This window comes from Gossypium hirsutum, chromosome D12, assembly GCF_007990345.1.
Source record: "Gossypium hirsutum isolate 1008001.06 chromosome D12, Gossypium_hirsutum_v2.1, whole genome shotgun sequence".
Classification (NCBI taxonomy): Eukaryota; Viridiplantae; Streptophyta; class Magnoliopsida; order Malvales; family Malvaceae; genus Gossypium; species Gossypium hirsutum.
The window spans coordinates 6,005,809-6,028,357 of NC_053448.1; the positions used below are offsets into that span (position 1 = coordinate 6,005,809).

Below are 22,549 nucleotides of genomic sequence, written 5' to 3' on the forward strand. Positions count from 1 at the left end.
AGGATTCTCATTTGTGGCATTTCATCTTTTCTAGATATGCTTCCAATTCTTTAACATCTATCACACCCCTACACAAATTCGTAAGCATCGCTTTTATTGTTGGCCAATAAAATCCTAATTGCAACATTTTCTAGTCAATTCTTTTTCCTTCAAAATGTTAGCCACATGGTGAAGTATGGCACCATTGTAAAATGTTGTTTATTTCTTCTTCAGCCACACATCATTGTACTAACTGATTGGTGCACTATCAGTATACATATGGTTCTTCCAAAATATATTTTTTTGACTCATGCATTATTCTCTTCTTTTGTTGCCATGATGCATTTATCAGAAAAAAACTCTTTGGTAATATAATTCATATAGTGTTCATGCCATAGTATTTTATTATCTTTATACTCTACCTGATGCATGTCTATCCGAAATAGCTACTCATCAATAAAGGTTTCTTTTATTTCTTCAGAGTTTTTCTCTTCCATCTCATTTTCTATTCTAGACAAGTGATCTGCAATTTCATTTTCCATTCCTTTTCTATCCATTATCCATAGATCAAACTCTTGAAGCAATATCACCAGCCTCATTAATCTAGCTTTATAGTAGACATAAACTATATTTTCCATTAAATAAGAACGAAAATTTTCACATGAAAACACAATAGCAAGCATTTCTTTTTCAGTAGTAGTGTAATTACATTGTGCTGAATTCGGTGTCTTACTTGCATAATGAATGGCGCACAAAATGTTGTTTCTTTTTTGTCCAAGCACTGCTCCTACAGCATAATCACTAGCATCACACATTATAATAAAAGGTTTTGCCTAATCAAGAGTAATGATAATAGGTGTAGAAATGAGTTTTTCTTTTATTACCTCAAAAGCTTAGATACATTCGTGATTGAATATAAATGGAGTTTCCTTCTGTAAAAGCTTATTCAATGGTTTAGATATATCAGCAAAATTCTTTATAAATCGTTTGTAAAACCCAACATGTCCTAGGAAATTCTATACTCTGCGGACTGTTGTGGGATTAGGAAGATTCTTTATGAATTTATTTTTTTCTTTGTCCACCTCCAATCATTTTCTTGATATTTGATATCCCAAAATCAATCCTTCTTTTACCATAAAATCACACTTTCTCTAAATTATCCATCAAGAAAATAATAATATTCTTTCCTAGATAGTTTGTTAAGCATCTGTTCTATAAACGGAAGAGGAAAATGGTCTTTTTTTTTACGTCATTTAACTTCTGATAGTCAATGCATACCCTCAATCCAGTTATTGTTCTTGTTAGGATCAACTCATTCTTATCATTCTCGACAACTGTTAGCCTTTTTTTTCCAGGACATACTATATAGGACTTGCCTATTCATTGTCAGAGATTGCATAAACAATACCGACATCCAACAACTTCAGTAAGTCATTTTTCATGGTTGGATTTAAATGACGTTGTACATCCACCACTAGTTTCTTTCCTCCTTCTAATCTAATCTTGTGTTGACACAATACGATTTTGATTCCCTTAATATCAGCTATACTCAATCCAATTGTTTTCTTATGCTTCTTTAATACGCTCAATAACAACCCTTCTTGTTCAGAAGATAATCATGCTGGTATTATTATTGGCAAGGTGTTCTGCTCTCCCAAATATCCATGCTTTAAGTGTTTAGGTAATGGTTTCAATTCTAATTCAAGTGTTTTAATAATAGAAGGAACCATTTTAGTTGTGGTAAAGATTACCTGCTTTTGATTTTCTCTACTTTTAAACCACCAATCAAGTTGAAGGGATAGCTCGTCATTCTCTTGTTCTGCATTGTTCAAACTTTCCCTTCTTTGGTTCGTCCTCGTTATGTTCAATAGAATCTAATGTTGCTGGTTCCAGGTAATCAGATGTAGGTAAACATTCTACTAGGTTGGCATTCTCTATTTCCCGGATTATGCCCTATGTAAGCTTGTTTCCATTTACCTTTTCCAATATGTTAATTATTTCTCATTCGATTTTTTACCAGATGCTCCTTCTAGCTATAATATCAAATTGTCTCATGTTCCCTCCATCCAACCCATCATAGAAATGTTGCATTTGGATTGCAAAATTTACACCTCCTCCTAATATTGACCAAATAAACATTTTAAACATTTCCCATGCCTGTCCCAACATCTCAACAACATCCTACTTAAATTTAAATAACTTTTCATATGTATTGATTACCTGGGTCATAAGCACAACTCAATGTAAGAATTATTGCACAAATTCAATCTAAGTTGTAATTATATCTAGTGGAAGTGCATCTAAACACACTTTTGAGCTCCCCTTTAAGACAATGAGATTAGTAATAATTAAAATCAATCTTGTAACATTGCTTCCTCGGCAACGGCACCAACAACTTCACCACCTCTAGACGTATTAACGTTCAAAGCGTGAATACTGTAACTATATATATGAATTTGATGCGGTTTCTACAAGTATACAGGTCAGGTTGTAATATGGTTTTTACAACGAACTAGGTGAATACTTGATATTCTATGAAATACACTATTATTTACATCATTTCTACACATAACTTTAGCTTGTTTAATAGTTAAATCAAAGCATCTTAGTATATATTTAGGTTTTCATGCTTAAAGTAGCAATTTATGCTTTTTAGTAGTTTTTTTACATTCTATATATCTAAATAAGGTTACATGGTCTTGTAGGATAAATCGGGAGCTAAATATGCATATTCAGGTTGAAATTGATGCCTATGTCACGACACTAGGGCACTAATGTCTCAACATCGAAGACAGAAGCACAAAATACGTCTCAGAGTGAAACTGCCTTCGATGTCTCGACACACTCCCCACTGTGTTGTGACATACTAATTGCCTCCAGATGTACCAATGTCCAGAGTAAAAATCCTGCACAAAAGATGTGAAAAGCGGTATCCGCAAGTATACGGGTCAGGTTGTAATATAGTTACAACAGAGTAGAAATCAAATATATATATCAAATCTGAGCATGGGTGATTAGCTCACTTTGGTAGTCATAATCAACTGTCATCTCGAGCTTTATTGTTCAATAAACTAGTCAATACCCCAGCAGGATCTTCCGATACGTTCACTGATATATTGAGTTGGCAAGAACTACTTATCTTCCGAACTCGCAGTCCATACCAGTTTAGGGTTAAGGTGTTCACAGATAAGCAATACGAAATTTTGGTTAATTCCCACCTTGATGACTTCCTAGGATTGTCAAGCCTAGGTTTTAGATTCTTCTTTTCCTGAACAGTTAATCCGTTAAGCAATCCCTACAAAATAGTTAATTATTCATACCTCCACTCGCTAATCCACCACAGGAGGATTAGTTCCTCGTGGATCTAATAAACAATATAAACTTGAGGAATAAACATAAAGAACAATTTCAATAATAGAGTTTAGAAGAAGCCTAATTTGTATTAAATGCAAAATTCTCACAGAGTTTGACAATAATTCCAAAATCTAATTTCTTCACCAAAGTAAATAAAAAGAACATAAATAAAATCTAAAAGCTAAGAAAAGAGAAAAACTAAAGACTAAATCTAAAGATAAAATTATAAAATATGAATGTTGTCCCTAATGTGTGCTAAATGGGCCTATTTATAAACTTTAGGGTGGCCATCATCCTCAATCCTAGGTCAACTATCATCTTCGTGTTTAATGTTTAATTGTGTGGACCAAAATACTATTGGCTCGTAATTATTTCCCATACAGAGGTGATGTTGTGACACACTAGGTCTTGTGTCACAACACCGAGGGTAGTATGTTCAGCTTCAGGGTGTCTTCAGGGGTATGTCGCAACATCCTCAAGCTGTGTCGCGACATTGAAGGCAGTATTGGGTTTTTCTTATTCTGCTCCCTATGTTGCGACATCAAATGCTCTGTCTTGCAACCTAGTGACCAGTATCGAGTTAGTACACCTTCAAATGGTCTCCTGAACACTCACAAAGCATATTAGCTTACGCTTAGGCCTCATTTGACCCCTAAAGTGAATAAAGGACTCAAATTGCGCATCTTATTAACTTAACTAATACTTACGAAGAATGTAATTAAACTTAACTAAAATGCTCATGTTCAAGCTCCTAAAGTGCGAAAACTAGTTTAATCTACTACATTGAATTACGGAAGATCACATACCCCTATGTTTCAACACTGCAAGCTTGTGTTGTAATATAGCCCTTGCGTAGCCCAAAAAGTCCTGAGCATGATAATCATGTTTTGGAGGAAAATTAGGTGTATTTATCCTAGTCAAACTTTAAGGACTTTAAGGATAATTTAGACACTTTAATATTCTGAGTTTAACCTATATAAAGACCATTGTAATCACTTTAAACACACAATTTTAGGTTGATAGAAATCATTATTAGGTTTTTATTTTGTTCTTAGTTTTCACTTCGCTTATTTTATATTCTTGTAATCGAAAGATCCTATTCCGAAGTGAGACTTTCGCGAGGGAAGATTGTTACGGAGCCACGTTTCCTTAATAAATCCATGAGCATCACTTTTCCTTTATTCTACTCTTTATATATCTTTATTTAACATTGTTTATTTGAATGTTTGTGTAAAGATTAGAATCAATGTATGTTTTATAGATATCTTACATGTTTCAACTGTTCTAATCTTATTAATTGATTAAAAGATAGAATTTTTTAGTGGATCAATTGTTTGGGAGATGACAAATTTAAACCCTAGGCTTGACGACCCTAGGAAGCCATTTAGGTGAGAATTAACACAAAACTGGTATGGCCTATCCGTGAACACCTTAACCCCAAATCGGTCTAGACTTAGAGGTCGAGAGATAAGTAGTTCTTACCGACTCATTAGGTTAGTTAGACACTGAAAGGCACAACTAGGTTATTGAATAGCTGGTTGAATAGAGCCCTACATCAATAATTAATTAGGTAAAATAATTGGATCTAGGCTAAAGGAACATGTGTAGTCAAAACAAGGAATAGGAGAAGTCGATACATGAACCTAGGGGTAGATTTAGGTTTAGCTAAATTTATTTAGTTTCTTATTATCACCATCATCTTGCATAATCTATATTAGTATTTTAAATAAATTATATTATGATAAACATATAAATAGAGAAATTATCTATAAATCTAAGGAAAGAAATTACATGCATAAACTAATTACAACAAAAAACCTAATTTTTAAACTCAATCAAATTTAAGCATGGGTGATTAGTTTGCTTCGATGGTCATAACTAATTACTATTTCAGGTTCTAATTAATCAACTAGTCATTACCCTAGAAGGATCTTTCAATCTTCCACTAAACAAACGAGTCAGCAAGAACTACTTATCTCTCGACCTCACAGTATGGATCAGTTTGGGAATAAGGGGTTCACGGATAAACAATACCAATTTTAGGTTATTTCCAACCTAAATAACTTCCTATGGTTGTTAGGCATAGGGTTTAAGTTCTTTCTATCCCAAACAGATGATCCACTAAAAAAACCCTACATGGCAATTAATTAATCGCAACTTCACTCACTAATCCCCCATAAGAGGATTAGTTCCTCATGGAATCCCTAAAAAAATAAACTTGATAAATAGAATAAACATAAAGAACAAATGAAGAATAAGGTTTAAGAGAATCCTAATAATATTGATTCATGAAAGTGCATAATCCACAAAGAGTTGGTCAAATCCACAAATTAGATTCTCCATTGAACACAAACAAAACAAATTAAAGTAAATCTAAAGCCTAATGAAACTAAAAACTAAAAACTAAATTACAAGGAAAATTTTAAACTCTGAAAAACAAGTTTCTACAGAGTCTATTTAGAAAGTTAGGGTTGGCCATCGTCCTTAGCCCTAGGTCGGCTAACGTTGTTAATTCAAAAATATATTGTACAGACCAAAATGCCCTCAGCTTGTAATTCTTTTTCATGTAGGGCCGGTGTCACGACATCGTATATTAGCCTACCTTTAGGCCTCATTCGGCACCTAAGGTCATAAAACAACTCATTTTACACTTTTTATTTAATTAAAGCTAAAATAGAAAAAATACTTAAAACATAATAGAATTACTCATATTCAAGCTCCTTAAGTATGAAAATTAGTTTAATCTTCTACAAAAAATCACGGAAGATCAATTTTTAAAAGAAAGCTGGTTGGTGGGGTTTGTGCCCTAGTGAAAAAGGTGCACTTGTAAAATGAGGAGTCTCTAAAGCCTAAGTGTTCAATGGATACCAAGTCTATCATCCAAGTGTATCTTCCTTCTCATCCTTCCTGTCTAATCCCGACTCACCCTAACACAAAGATCCATCTTGTCTGATTTTGGCTCACAGTCAATCCTTCACCCCTTCTGATCAATATGTTGTTTAACGTATAGTTGAATAAGCCTGAGGTATAAGAGGGTTAGATTAGTAAATTATTCATTATAAGTTTAGGTGGCGTATTGCATGGATGTGGCAGTACGCCCATTTGCTGAATGTCTTGTTGGAATTTTCCATTTGGCGAACTCTAGGTTTTGGAGGACACTTTTGTGTGACAATTCGCCAACCCCAAATACTTAGGGTGAACTCGTTAGTTTGTAAATTGATAGACTTGTTTTTCATGCTTTAGTGTGAAATCGATAACTCGGTGAGTATAGTTAGATTTTAGTTGAGACCTAATTGGAATTGAACTAGAGTATTGTAGATGACAACTTGATTTGTTTAGGTAGTTGAGTGACTTGTTTGGTTGGCTTGTTTTAGAGTACAAGCAACATTTTACTACTCATTAAATTGTAAACGGTTGTAGCTAAGTTTGGTAGATGTTTTGGCAACCCTATTATTGGGTTTCAAGGGTTATAGTGAGATTTTTTACCTTCTCAGTAAGCTTTGTCCCTGCTGTCTGTGCTATATAAGGGTGTCGATACCGGACATGTTTCAAATTTGTTTTCCTCTGCATTCTTTTCTAAGTCTCTACAAAGTTTTTAAGCATCTTCATTAGAGAAGATGAGGAAGCTTTCGAGTAGCTAGCCAAAACACTCTTATTAAGTATCAGCTAACTGGTAATTTCTAAAAAGCCCTTATGTTATTATTGAAGGGATTAGCCCTTATGTTATTATTGAAGGGATTTATGTTTTTACATTAGGCATGCATGATTAAATTAGATAAATGGTCTGATAGTTATAACTATTTCTTATTTAGCTGAAAAAGCTAGTGAAGTCCTGAGCAATCGAGGCAAATGACCAGTAGAGTAGATTATATTCTGAAGTGTTGGTGAGTTACTTCTTATTTCCTTTAAGTTATGAAACTTTCATGATATATGAGTTATGCGCGGTAAGTTTCTCTTATTGTAAATGAGTTGATGTGTCATGTCTGAACGTGTGTGTATGTATGGCCATTGTAAAAACACCCTCCTTGTTTCACAAGCCCAATACCAGAAAATTTATACTATGGGAAAATTGTGGAAAGGATATCTATATGTGATGCCTCCGATAGGGCAGCTATATTGCAAACCGGATTAGCAGATTATGGCTTGACCTTATGGGAATCATGTGTTGGACTTAACAAAGATATGAAATGAAAATAAATATGACTGATATGTGATTCTAATTTCTCAGATATGGGTTCGAGGCACTGGTCTTGTGGTGCCGCGACACCGAGTGATGAACATGAAAAATTAATAGGGGAATTTTAGTCTACACAATAAACCTTAATAAGATTTCTGGGTTGTTTAGTAACCCGAATTAGGTATGAGTATAAACTGTATAAGTAAGCATGTTATGAGGATAAACTCTATAAATAGGCATGTTAAGTCTCATTTTAGGGGGCTTGGCCAAGTTAGGCATTTTAATATTTTAAGGTTTTTATTTTAGTTTTATTTTCTTTTCAATTTAGTCCTTTTATAATTTTGTTATTGTTTTAACTTGGATTTGATTTTGATCTAAGGATTTAATATATTAATTTTTTATTATTTTGTTGTTGATTCCAATTGCAATCGAGAAGATCTTCGCAACTATTAAAGAAGATTTTACTTCCGAGCTTCAATCAATATCGAAAAACAGATTTCTTTCTATATTCCTTACTTTTATTTAATTTTTTATTTTGCATGTTAAATATGAGTTTAGGAAATTTTGTATTTTGATCCATGAGTAGCTAATTTCCTCAGGAAGTTTAACGAACGGAGGTGTGAATAATTAACGAATGAACGAGAGTTGAGATTTAAGTTAGTTGGTTTAAATTATGTGTGATTAAACACTAGGGAGTGATGCCCCTAGGAAGTCATTTAGGATAAACGAGGTTGAGAGATAAGTTTACTGCATACCTCATAATTTATCCCGATCAAGAAAGTGAGGTGTGAGGTAAGCGTGTATTGGTCGACTAGTTAATTAGTTAGAGGTCAAGAGGTAATAACTAGTTAATTAGGATCACTGAAGTGAGTTAAGCTCCTGCTTGTTTTATTGGGTTATTTCCAATTTTTTATTTGGTTTATTTTTAGTTTAATTAATTTTTAGGTTAATTAGGTTAATTGATGTTTATTTGATTTTTTGTAATTTAATTTTAAATCAGTACTATTTAGACTTATTAGCATAGAGAATTAATTTTCAAACTCCATTGGGTACGATCCTTGGAATACTTCTCAGAGTGTTTCATCATGACACTTTACTATATTAAAATTTAACCCGTATACTTGCGTACACCACTATTTAATTAATTATCTATTTTTCTGCAGTATTTCCAGTCTAGACATTCGCATGTCTAACGGTGGTCAAGTTGTTGGCACCATTGCCAGGGAAGTTTTCGGCATGAGACTTGAATTTAATTTTTTTGCATTTGATAAGATAAATAGGAAAAATTAGAATTATAGATACGAATTTTTATTTTTTGTTATTTTATTTCTTTACTTGATTTTTAATTTATTTTAACTTCTCTTTGATTCAGTGTATGACTCGAAGTGGAATTCTTTATGACTCGGAGTGGAATTCTTTCTATCGAGCCAGATCTTGAACTGGAGAGAATTTTAACGCAAGCCCGTTAACAAATGCAAAACAATCCACTTGTAGTGGCTGACTTGCCATGAGGAAACCCACTTTTCGAAAAGAACATCAAACTGCCTGCACCAGTATGAAAAAAGCCACTGATGGCTCAATAGGAGAGGACATTGTGTTAGTACGTGCTTCCCACTTTAGATCTATCCAAGGTAGCATTGAAGGGCCAGCGATAAATGCAAATAATTTTGAAATTAAGACGACTACCATTCAAATGATACAAAAAATATGATGGAAAAACTGAACTAGCACTTAAAAAAATTCCTACAATTGTGCTACACATTTAAATACAATGAAGTGATTGATGATTCAATCTGTCTCCGGTTATTTCCACTCTCGCTTTGTGTCAACACCTACAAATGGCTTGATTCCCAAAAGCCAGGTTCCATCACGACATGGGATGACTTAGCGGGGAAATTTTTACACATACTTTTCCCAATTAGTCAAACCATTTAGTTAAGGCATGACATTGCTAATTTTAAGCAATTTGAGGGTGAGAATTTATATGAAGCTTGGGAATGCTTCAAGTCACTGCTTCGAAAATACCCACACATGTTATGCAAGACTGGCTTCAATTGTAAATATCTTATAACGGATTGAGTGGGAGCTTGAGAGCCAACTTAGATGGCGCATCAGCCAGGGCCTTCATGAATAACACCTATGAGAGAGCCTTTTAATTGATCAATGACATGGAAATAAACTCATACATGTGGTCTAATGAACATTTTTCTTATAGCCATAAGCTGTCAACAGCTAAGATGGTCAATAAAGACGATAAGTATCAACAAATTCTGGAAAAATTACATCGTCTAGAGACCACTATCACTCCCTTAATGAATAATATTGCTCGAAGCTTTACATCATGCATGGAGACCCAATTAGAAGAAGTGAATTAGTTGGGTAATAGAGGTGGAAATCCCAATTTGAACACGCACAACCTTAGTTGGAAGGACCACCCGAGTCTAAAGTGGGGAGGCAGTCAAGGTAGCAAATTGACCAAACTATCCATATCAACCATTGCATGTGAAAATATCTCAAGAGAGATCCATGGATAACGACCACGTTGGTTATGGTCAACGTTTGGACCAAATTGAAAATAAGATGTAACTTATGAGATTCGACATTCAACACGTAAAGACCGTATGAGCGTAAACTCGCACGGACATTACCAAATTAAAGGAAGAGAAGCGTAATATTGTGAGTGCGTTGAATGAGATGCGGAGGTAAATGGGTACGGGTATTCCGAGAAATACCGAAAATAATCCCCAGAAAGACAAAAAAGAGCATGTAAATGCTATCACTCCATTCAGGTAAAACACTAGGAAACTTGGAAAAGTCCACCAACAAAGTGGACGATGAGGTCAAAAGGGAGGACCAAGGCCTTAATGAGTTGGAAATTGTATTCCAAATGGAGAAAAGACCTAAATCAATGGCTAAGTCAGAAAAGACTCCATGCAAGGAACTAGTGCAAAAAAACGTGTTGTTTTCATCAAGGTTAGAGGACAAACAAATAAGGGATGAGAAAGAAGTTGTAAGTTTTCTAAACCTCTTTAAGTCCCTTAATGTAAATTTGGCACTGCTTGAACTAATAGATAAAATTCCAAAGTATGACAAGTACTTAAAAGAGATAATGTCTAGGCATAAAAGACTAAAGAAAGGTCAGCAAATAAAAATCAACACTTTTTGTAGTGTTATAATTGCGTGTAAAATAACCCCAAAGCTAAAAGATATAGAAATTTTTACAATTCCCATGGAGATAGGGAACAAACATTTTAGCAAAGCCTTTTATGACTTAATGGCCAACATAAATTTGATGCCTTTCTTCACATATTTGAAACTCGGATTAGGGGAGCTAAAAAAGACAAAAATTACACTACAATTAGTCGATAGGTCTGTAGTACACCCCAAGGGAGTACTTGAAGATGTATTGATTAAGGTAAGGGGTTTTATAATCCCTGTCGATTTTGTCATCCTAGACTTCGAGGAGGACCAAGACGTTCCCATTTTGTTGGGTTGACCATTTTTGGCTACGTCTAGATCAACCATTGATCTTAAAAAGAATGAATTAATAATAAAGATCAATGGCGAAATAGAGGTATTCAAATGTGGCCATGATTACTAAAATATAGAATACGAGAATAAAATATGGGAAGATTCTTATGTAATTTCCTTTATCACCCCTAACAACCTTGGTCAAAGGTATATTTTTAGTTTGATCTGTTTAAGAACCAAAGGAGCAAAAGAGCGTGACAAGTGAAAAGACCCCGAACTCGAATTTGATTGTTGGACGAACCAAGATGATCGCTAAAGGAGCAAGATGGCGATGTACGGAACACTAGGGCTATCGGATGATTCTAATAGCCACACTTAATTTTATTTCAAAACTTTGAAAATTGTTGTAAATTTTGTACATGTGAATTTTAGTTTTTATTTTGGATTTAAATTAGCTTAGGAAGTTTTAATTAGGATAGGATTTCCCCTTAGACAGTTAGAGGGTGCCTATTAGGGACTTAATTAAAATTATGGGTAAAACATAGGGCCTGACACACCAATTACTCAAAATTGGATAAATTTAGGGTGGTGTCATGACACCAAATCTCAGTGTTACGGCATTGAACTTTGAAGCTCCCAACATTTTAAAAATTAGGGCGGTGTTGTGACACCACATTTTACTGTCGCAACATTGCACTTCAAACCTAATATCTTTTGAAATTTTACCTCATGTCACGACATTACACCTCAATGTCACAACACGAAAGTTTAAACCTAAATTAATTTTAAATCTTTGGTCAGTGTCGCGACACAACACTTAAACCTAAAAAAAATGAAACATTCAAAGTACGGTGTCACGACACTAACGTCGGGTATAAAGTTCTAAATCCAGATTTCTACGTGACCTGACTATTTAGTATAAATACTAAATAGATTTAAACCCTCTAATCACTCTCTAAACACCTCCTAACACCAGTCAACAGTAGTCGCACCCCTATACGCTTTCCATTGCTTCTATTTTATTTTGCGTCATGAGTTTGATGCATCTCCTCATGCCACTGCCGCCGCTGTTGTCACTCCTCATTGTTAGTAGCCAATTCCATCAATAATTTTGGTGATAAAACTCTTTCACCTTCATTTTTTATTTTTATCATTACAAATTGTTAGATTATTTCATTTATTGCATTTTCAATGGTTTCAAGAAAAGTTCATAAAACGGCACAACTGGTTGAATCAATCATGTCTGGTTCCACCCAATTTTGGAGACAATAAGTTAAAAAATACTTCTTAGAACTTCAAGGTAAAGCACTCATCTAAGAACACGGTTTCCACCCCTCGCTTAATTTGAATGATGATATATGAGATTTAATCCGAGCTAATCAATTGACCAATTTTTCCCTTACACCAAAAGAGTTAGAGATCGACTCAACAGTGTATGAGTTTTACGCCTCGCTAAAAGAATGGGAAAAAAATAAATCCCAAAATGACATGCACGGTTACATGACTGTCAGAGGCAAGGAGGTCTTATGCACTCCTCGAGAAATTTGTAATTTTTATAACACTCCATACTATGTTTCTGATGCATTGGACGTGCTATGTTTCTAATGCATTGGACGTGCTAGATATTAATTATTTTAGAGACATAGATATGGACGAGATCGTTACATATTTAACCAAGAGGAGAGCTATTTGGAAATGCCAACCGAGCACTAATATCCATTTGTCATTCAATCAAGCAATAATGTTTCCGATTGCCAAAATATGGATGCAGTTTATCTACACACAAATTTCTCTTACCTTTAATATGTCTAACATTAATGTTTTTCGAGCTATTTTACTTTATTGTATTTTGCAGCGTAGACAATTGTGTATCGGCAAGTGGATCTACAAAGCATTATTCACTTGCTTCAGTGGAAAGAAGGTTAAGATCTTTTTCCCATACCTAGTGACTACCTTATACAAAAAGGCTAAGTCCCAAGGTCCAAAAACAAGCAGTTTGTTAAACCGACTAAAAGCATCTTCAAAAACTCTATCAACACTTAGTACGTCGAGCTCAACCGCAAGCACGTCCAAGATTGGAACGAGTGACTAAAGAAAAAGATAGATTTTTCGTCATCACTGAAGATTATCAACATCCAAATGATTATCAGACATTTTTAAAATTTTATATTAAGTAAAAAATTAAAATGATTATCAAACATGACCGATATAGAATAGGTCATCTGATTGATGTAGTGGATGACACCGTTGGGCATGAACTACGCCCAACGAGTCGGGATTCCCATTTCAGAGCCACCACCAAACCAATACCCACCCATGACACAAGCTGGTGAGGAATGAGAGGAGGAAGAAGCCAACGACGAGGACGAAGAAAAAGAATCAGCTTTGGCGAGGATCTCGATGAGGTGTTCCAACCGGAACAACCATTAGTCGGAGGAGTTACGATCTGCACCTTGAGTCGTACAAGTCCTACTAGTTCTGCGGATACAAGGGTTGTCACACCGAACATGGGTCGAGGGAAGGAGCCGATGATTGAGAAGAATCGACTGGATGTCGATTTTGATTAAAAACTTCCGAACTTTTATTTTTTTTAATTTTTGGGACTTGTAAATTTTTATTTTTGGATGATTTTATTTTGTTTGGACTTTGTTTTTTTTTTTTTGCTTTAGTTTTCTTTTAGCTAATTCTATGTAAGAACCCATATGATATGCAGAACTACATTTCGGAACTAAATTGGCACGAGGAGCACTACCCGACCACATCCAATGACCTTCAACACCAAAACCGAGTAGTCTCTTCTCCTATTTTTAAGATGCATATTAGGGACAATGTGCCAAATAAAGTGTGAGAGGGTAACATAGAAATTTTTCAAATTTTTATGTTTTTATTAGTCATTTTTCATTTATTTTTTTTATTTTTTTGCTTTTGTTTTGTGTGTATTTGTTTGCGAGTGAGCTTATGGCAATAAAGTGATTGGTTAGGACCATGTAAATAGTATTTTGTGTTTGAATTGTAAATTTAATTCTATAGCAATTGATTTTAGGTTGTTCAATTTTACACTATTTAGTTCATTTTATTACAATTTGAATAGATGATAGTGTGTTAGGTGCACCAAGTGACTAATAGGTACATGAAAAGCATATTTGTTTGTTTGAATAACATTTGTTAGTATGTTAATATTTAGTTAATTGTAATCCATGAATTGAGACACTTAGGCATGACCTAAGACGTTGTTTGGTAGACATTTTCGAGCCAAAAAGCTGACCTTAATTTAAAATCCCTAGTACCCTAATTTTGAACATAAATCTCAATTTCTTGATGAACCAGAACAAAAGCCCTAAGCCTTAAAAATAATCTCTTGATATGATTTTCTTGGTCTTTGCGCAAACTTAGACGTCGGGTCATTAATATTGAAGATTAGGTAGATACAGCATGGTGGTTTCTAAAATAAAAGAAAAATAAAAGTGAACCTAAGGGATAGTATAGTGTGGTGAGTATAAGAGACTTACAAACTTGTGCTTAAATAGAAAATTTCGAGAATCAATCAAAAGAAAATGTTTGAAAATGATAAAATAGTTGAGCGACAAGTTCTCGAGAAAATAGAAAAGCAAAGTGAGTGAAAAAGAAAAAGAAAATAAAACAATTCTCATTATTTCACATTAGTCTCGCTAGAACAATTGTATTCACTTATACTTTACTATACCTTAGGAATTGGAGATAAAAGGTAGTTAAGAGAAGGGGATATAAGTGGTGAACTAAAGGGTCTAATCGGGGAAGTATTGGGGGTCAATATAATGTGCCAAACTATTTTCTTGTTTTAACCATTTTGTGTGTCTATTCTTTAATTCCGAACCAAACTAAGTCATAGAACGTTAGAAGCCAAAAACCTATGTGACCTAAGTGATATGATTTATGGATGAAAATTGACTAAATTTTGACATTTCTAATAATTGTGTTCTTCAAGCATAAATGTATAGTTTGTGCACCTGTTTTGATGGATCATTGTACTTAACACTCTTGAATTTGTTTGTTTTGTAATTTTATGAACTATGTATGTGATATTGAAGGTCGATAGTCAATTATATATTGTGTTAGAGTTACGTATTCATTCACACTGTCCTATGTACATAGTTCCGATCTAGTCCTTGTATATGACATGCTCAAGCACTATTTGATTTGATTTTCTTTTGTGTGTGTGTTTTATTTTGTTTCTTTTTATCCTGTTACTTGAGGACAACCAACGACTTAAGTGTGGGGAAATTTGATCTGCCACAATTCGTTGTGGAAAATTAAGGTCTTCTCGACACTTAACGAGCTTATTTTATTACGTTTTTATATATTTTTATTTCGCTTTCATTTTTTATTGCTTTGTGTTTAATTTATACAAAATAAGCATTTTTACACAATTTTGAGTTATGTTACGACTTAGTGGGCAACTTTGGGCCTAGGGATGATCTAACGACTTTTATCTAGTGTGTAGGACATTATTTTGGGGTTTAGAAGGCGAACGATGACTGCAGCATCATGACACTGGGAAGTGGTGTCGTAATATCGTACTTTGAAGCCAAAGTACCTAGAAAATGAAGGCAGTGTCGACACCGATCCTGTGGTGTCGCGACACCGAGTGACGAACAGGAAAAATTAATTAGGGGTATTTTAGTCCACACAATAAACCTTAATCAGATTTTTGGGCTGTTTAGTAACCCTAATTAGGTCTGAGTATAAACTCTATAAATAGGCATGTTAAGTCTCATTTTAGGGGGCTTGGCCAAGTTAGCTGTTTTAATATTTTTAGGTTTTTAGTTTAGTTTTTTCTTTCTTTCAATCTAATCCTTTTATACTTTTGTTACTATTTTAACTTGGATTCGATTTCGATCCAAGGCTTTAATATATTAGTTTTTCATCATTTTGTTGTTGACTTTAATTGCAATCAAGGAGATTCGTAACTGTTAAAGGAGATTTTGTTTCCGAGCTTCAATTGATATCGAAAAACGAATTTTTTCTCTACTCCTTACTTCTATTTAATTTGATGTAGCTAATTTTTTTCTCTACTCCTTACTTCTATTCAATTGATCCATGAGTAGCTAATTTTCTTAAGGAGTTTAACGAACATATGTGTGAATAATTAATGAATGAACGAGGGTTGAGATCTGGGTTAGTTGGTTTAAATTATGTGTGATTAGACCCTAAAGAGTGACACCCCTAAGAAGTCATTTAGGATGAACGAGGTCGAGAGATAAGTTTACCTAGTACCTTATAATTTATCTCGATTAAGAAAGTGAGGCCGAGAGGTAAGCGTGTATCGATCGATTAGTTAATTAGTTAGAAGCGAAGAGGTAATAACTAGTTAATTAATAGCTAACTCAATAAAACCCGAATTTGAAGTTAATTTGGATCACTGAAGTGAGTTAAGTTTTTGCTTGTTTTATTGGGTTATTTTTTATTACTTAATTGGTTGATTTTTAGTTTAATTAATTTTTAGATTAATTAGATTAATTGATGTTTTTTGATTCTTCATAATTTAATTTTAAATTGGTATTATTTAGACTTATTAGCGTAAAGAATTAATTTCGGTTTAATTCATCCCCTTTAGGTACAATTAGACTTGTCCATGGGCCGGGCCGGGCTCGAAAAAAATTTTCAGCCCGCCTCCTAGGCTCGAGCCCAGCCCGGCCCGAAATATGGGCCTGAAATTTTTCCCAGGCCCAGCCCAGGAAAAATATCATAAGCTTGAGCCCGGCCCGGCCCGGCCCATTTTTTAATAAACATTAAAAAATTATTTTAAAAATAAAAAAATAAAAAAAATTTAAAAGTATTTTAAAAATAAAAATAAAAATAAAAATATATATTTATTATATTCGGGCCAGGCCAGGCCAGGCCCGAGCCAAAAAAGTGATGCTCGTTTTTTTACCCAAGCCCATATTTTGGGCATATATTTTTACCCGAACCCTCTCATATTTTGGGCAAGCTGTTGGGCCGGGCCGGGCCACCCGACCCATGAACAGGTCTAGGTACAATATTCAGAATATTTCCCAAAATATTTCATTGTAACAATTTACTATATTACAATTTTGACCCATACACTATTTTACCATAATATTTCCAAAAAAAAATCTCAAACTTACATTTGAAAAAAACTTATTAGAAGTAAGAAATATTATATTGGTGATATTTTTAACAATGCTTGCTGCCCTTAGTACCAAAATAAAACTAAAAATGGAAGTCCCTCTCTCTTCAAGTTTTTTAAAATTTGAAACAACCCTCAGAGGTTAAAACCCTCCATCTACGCGCGCCACTGCGCCAGCCTTTGTTTGTACGTTCCTCTTTTTTTTCTTTTCTTTTTTCATTATATTTTTTTTCTTATTTTTATCTTCTGTACCTTTGTCTCTCTTCAAAGCAGATTTTTTTTTCACAGAAATACAAAAGCTCAGATCTGTCTCTTTTTCTTCATCTTTCAAATCATATTTGTAAGTTCCCATTTTATCCCTTTTATCAACTTCCCTTCTTGTATACCCATGTTTCAACTTTGATTATAAATTTTAAGTTTTTTTTTGGGGGGGGGGTCAAAATTTGTTAATACCGTGTAGTTTTCTTTAATTCAATGTTGTTTTAGCTTGAAATGTTCATATCTTATCTGGGTTCTTCAGATTTCATGCTTTTGAGCGTGTTTTTATGAAATACTAATCCATTTCTTTAATGTGTTAACTCACAAGAAGAGTTTGATGCATTTGCGTGGTTACTTGTAGTTCATTTTCTTCAGGATTTTTATTGTTACATTTCGACATACGTCTTTAATTTAATTTAGCTATTACCAAAATCGATGAAGCTAAGAATAATCCCTCGACTAAGTATTAGAAGGAGCAGAAGCTTGTTTCGTTAACTTTTTTCTTCTTCTTTTTTTTGATAATTTCGAAATGAAACATTTGGTGGGTGCTTATGGAATAGGGGAAAGTAACATTAATACTTGTATTGAGGAATAATTGAGGGTTAACTGTTTGATCATTATTCTCAGGAAATGGATTCTCTTCCAGATGCCATTATTCAGTACATTTTGTCACACTTGAGCAATGCTCGGGATGTTGCAGCTTGTAATTGTGTATCCAAGAGATGGAGGGAGTCATTGACTTACCTTAGAAGTCTCTACTTCCCTCGCAACTCCTTTGATAGCCGTCCAGGCAGTTATAGCTCCGACACTGTCGTCTGGAAAATGCTTTCCGCAACTGCATGCTTGGAGGAGCTTGTTGTTTACAGTCCATTCACCAGTGCAGGCCTTGCTTCGTGGCTGTCGCTGGTGCATTCATCACTCAAGGATCTTGAGCTAAGAATGGATAATGTTATGGATTATCAGGCATATCTTGATAGCCCTTCCAAATTGGACTGTATTGCTGCAGCGAAGAAGTTGAAGTCTTTGACGCTTTGGGGTGTGTTAATGGCTAATCCGCCCAAGTGGGATGTTTTTGAAAACCTTCTATGCCTTGAAATCGTTGGAGCAAGATTGGAGGATCCCGCATTATCTGCTGCTCTTGGTGCATGCCCTAACTTGACTAACTTAGTATTGCTTGGTTGTGAAGGGGTTAGATCAGTTTTGATTGAGTTGCCATACTTGGAGCACTGTAAGCTGGATTTTTATGGCTCGGGGAATTGTTCCCTTTCTCTCACTTGTCCGCAAATTGAACTTCTTGAGGTGCAAGGCTGTAGTTGGATTCGAGTCCGTGAGACTTCATGCCTGAGGAACCTTTCAATAGCGAACAATGCTGGTAAACATTCCACTTATGATCCTGGTATGCTCTTTTCTCAGTTGTGTAGGATTTTAATAATCAGTTTGCTTTGTGATGCTTTAGGCAGAGTATACATGGTAGACTTTGGGAAGCTTTCAGCGCTTGAATCCTTGTCCATGAGAGGGGTCCAATGGTGCTGGGATGCAATAAGTAAAATGCTGGAATGGTCGAATGAGGTGAAGCATCTCTACATGAAGGTTGAATTTACAGGAGATTTGGAGGCCCTTCTACCCTTTCCAGAAGTTGACTTTGTTGAATTTTTTAATAGCCATCCCAAGCTTCAAAAGTTTGATATTCATGGAGCCATGTTTGCTGCTCTTTGCCAGAAAAACAGCTTGAAAAATGTAAGTTGATAAAAACAGCGCTAGGGTTATTGTTGATTCACTGGCCTAATTTGACCATCAAAGAATTAAAGAAAATATGTGTTTGCAGGTAGAGCCAGGATTTGTGATTCCCTGCCTAGAGGAAGTTGTGGTCCAAGTAAGATCACCATTAAATGCTGAACAGAAAATGAACACTCTGGAATCCCTTCTCAAGTATGGGAAAAACTTGAAGAAAATGGTAATAAGGATTCTTCAAATGAAGAGCAGCCATAGCAGCACGGATGAATTCTTTGATGAGATTTGCAGGCTTAGATTTATGAACCGCAAAATAGTTCGAATTGAATAAGGCTGACAACAGCCACCTCCTATTTGTTCTTTTCTTCAGCTTCCAAGTGAACAGCATTGACTGCTAATCAAACAACGGCTCGAATAGATGGTTGCTTCATGATGATTCTCATGGAGATGCTTTTAACTTCTCAAGTTTTTCATTTCACACCTCTTCTGTTGCAATGTCTTCTGTTGCAATCAAAAACTCAAGTTTATTTAGGCGTTTGAAGTTTTTGCCTTTGACATCCAGCTAGTACTTAAACGATTCGTTGAACAAAATAATTGCATCGGTTGGCCCTTATTTACCTGGAATTGCACTTGCAGAGCTAATCTTGTTTGAATAGCTAAAATCCCATACATCATTTGCCTGGCCCGCAAAGCCTCAGGCAAAAGTAAAATGGCTGGAGTTGAATCAAGTGCAAAGCTATTGCCTTATCGTATCAATCTAGTTCTAAAAATTGCAGTGGGCTGAGCTACAGAGCACAGGCTATTCAAATAAAAAGAGTAAAAAACCAGTGGTAACCTTCAATCAAAGAACATGCTGATTTATATATAACTTGACGCGAAAACATAGCATCAAATCAAAATTTCCGTTGTGCAACATACATGAAAAGAAAAATAACAAGAAAACAAAAGAAATTATTGAATTTTCTCATCTACCGATCAAAATTTAGATAAGCTTCTTCTTTTGGAAGAATCGCTTCAAGTACCACACTTGCAGGCCTGAAACAACGATGCAGATACCCAAAGACATGATACTAAACCACGCGACTCTGGCATTTGTGGTCTCACTCGTACTCCTCCTTTCTGCTTCTCTGTTATCCAATAAGGATGAGATAAACTAAGGATGTTAGCTTTAAACTGAACAGAACATTTATAATTACCTGCTTTTCAGATAGAGTAAATTCTCATGAATGGCCTCCACTGCTCCTTCGAGTTTCCTCAGCTCCAGCTCAACACCCTGTATGTAAATAAGCATATGATGAAACACACAAATGTATACAAAACAAGATGAAAATAGAAACAAGAATATGAGAGAAGTTTGGTTGCAACGTAATATGTTGTACTCATCAATAATTCCAATTCATTTCCTTTCTCAAACCAATTTGTGTAGAATTTATCAAAAAGAATCCCAAAGTCATTCAAAATGTTTGATCCAAGAATACAAAATTTCAAGCTTTGAACATGCATAAAATCAATTTTCAACCCCACCTTGCAAACTCCATAAAGTAAAAGGATGAAACCAACAATTACCATATCAATTCTTTTTTGTACAAATTGTGGCTCAGGAAAAATAGAAGCTTGGCAGTAAAAGAGTTCTATTGTGAACTGATACTAAAACAAACAAAACTCCATACGTATGATCATCTCGAAAAATATTTGGAACAAAAGTTTAGTTACAGTGCACCGGGAGCAGGACCCATGATTTCCTTTCTAAACCCTAAACAAGGAATTTTCAAGAAAAATGCTGACCTGAAGTTTCTCTTTTCTGGCAACTGACTCCCAGTCTTTAGCTGCAATCCCAGTTTTCCAGTCAATGTTGACAACAACTTCACCGCTTCCACGAGTACGGTTATCCGACCAGAAACATGCTAGGTAATTGCCAGCTTCCTCGGTTGTGAATGCAAACCGGCCATACGTTACATTCTCCCTGTGGTGAAGATTGTTCCCATACGGGGATGTCACCTGCACAATACAAGCTTTCAGTTTGAAGTTCACTGCAAATCTAATATGTTTGAGGAAGCATCACTGTCGGGTTTTACCATTTCAGGCATTTCTTTTTCATATATTTAAAATATATTACAAATATAAACTATGGCACGGTAACTTAATCTCCACGCCAAACCATGATATTTGGAGATCAACAAAGGTTATTCTAAAATATAATGAGAGAAAATGTAGTTAAAAATTCAAAAGTTTCCATTCATCCAATATTCCTACGGTGATCTTTCAAATATTAACTTAAGAGAAATCAATTCTGAAGTAGGAAAGAAATACCATCGGATCCCAAGAATTCACTACACGTTTTTTTATTGTATAATCTATTATTATATCTCTGTTTTTCCATAATTTGCTAATGCTTAAGATATTACAGCTCAAATTATCAAAAACAGAATAACTCTACCTCTATACCGAAAGCAAGCTATTTCAAGTAAAAACAATAACAAATCTGATTCCGAAACATGAACAATATATTCAAACCTCCCATTTTTTTCATTTAAAATCACAAATAACAGCAAAGTTTAAACATTTCATTAATTTTTCCTCATCTGTATGAAAAATAGTTTTATCCGTAAGAAAGAAATATGTATTAATCAAAACTAGAAAAGAAGAGAACAAATCCTAGTAACCTTTTCGTAACAAGATCAAAAGGGAGAAATACAGAAGAGAAAAAGATTAAACCTTGACGGTAATGGTAGCGGTTTGACCGTCTTCCACGGAAACGACGACGTAATCAGACAAAACAACGACATTGCTGTGGATTTCCTCGGAGACGCACTTGGTGCCGGTTTTTGGAATATTCAACCAAATGGCGTCACACAGTGGACCAGTACTCAAAGCCAAGAGTAATACGACGAGAAACGGTGGGAATGTCATCGCCATCGGCACGTTAGAATCCTTTATCATCTCTCTCCTAAACGAAATATCTGGTTTTTTTCCTCTACAATGTTAGGGTTTTTCTTGGAGGGTGAGATCGGAAAAGTTTCGATCAAAGGTTCGAACACCAACAAGGCAACGGCCACCTCCACTTCAGTTTCCTTCAATTTCGTTGTTTGTTCTTTTTACAGTTTATATTTCAAAGCATATTGCCACCTTGGCATTCTTCCACTAAGATCTTTCCACGTGAACATCTTGACTTCCACTATTATATTAGTTTTACGCTTTTCAAATCCATTAAAATTAAAATATGCTATTAGTCCCCGTACTTTGACCAAATTTAAGATTTAATCATTGTACTTTAGAAGTTAAAATTTTAGATCTAGTAACTTTTTTTTATTTAAAAATCTCAATCTATTCATTAAAATCGTAATTGTCTTCTGTCAAAATTTGTCAATTTAGAATTTTGATTAGGTTACCATCATATAATGTGATATATGATTGATAGAAAATAAACGTGTTAAGTCGACAAATTTTGATAG

At 34.7% G+C, this 22,549-nt stretch overlaps 2 protein-coding genes across 4 annotated transcripts; one reads left to right on the top strand and one right to left on the bottom strand.

Annotated features, from left to right (window-relative positions):
• Nucleotides 1–17,167: 17,167 nt before the first annotated feature.
• Nucleotides 17,168–19,654, top strand: LOC107945113 (F-box protein At1g10780). 3 transcript variants are annotated; one of them, XM_016878968.2, is made up of 5 exons: nt 17,168–17,294; nt 17,397–17,448; nt 17,994–18,738; nt 18,823–19,103; nt 19,192–19,654. In XM_016878968.2, the coding sequence occupies exons 3-5, from the start codon at nt 17,997–17,999 to the stop codon at nt 19,426–19,428; spliced, it is 1,260 nt and encodes a 419-aa protein (XP_016734457.1). In that variant the 5' UTR covers nt 17,168–17,294; nt 17,397–17,448; nt 17,994–17,996; the 3' UTR covers nt 19,429–19,654. The 3 variants fall into 3 exon arrangements, with proteins under 3 accessions (XP_016734457.1, XP_040964243.1, XP_040964242.1); XM_041108309.1 differs by having other exon boundaries at nt 17,219–17,294; nt 17,382–17,448; XM_041108308.1 differs by having other exon boundaries at nt 17,287–17,448.
• A 274-nt stretch (nt 19,655–19,928) lies between these two features.
• On the bottom strand, nt 19,929–22,180 carry LOC107945114 (transmembrane emp24 domain-containing protein p24delta4). Its single transcript, XM_016878971.2, has 4 exons — nt 21,813–22,180; nt 20,883–21,095; nt 20,294–20,370; nt 19,929–20,224 (listed from the first exon to the last, which is right to left on the bottom strand). The coding sequence occupies exons 1-4, from the start codon at nt 22,035–22,037 to the stop codon at nt 20,080–20,082; spliced, it is 660 nt and encodes a 219-aa protein (XP_016734460.1). The 5' UTR covers nt 22,038–22,180; the 3' UTR covers nt 19,929–20,079.
• Nucleotides 22,181–22,549: the final 369 nt, after the last annotated feature.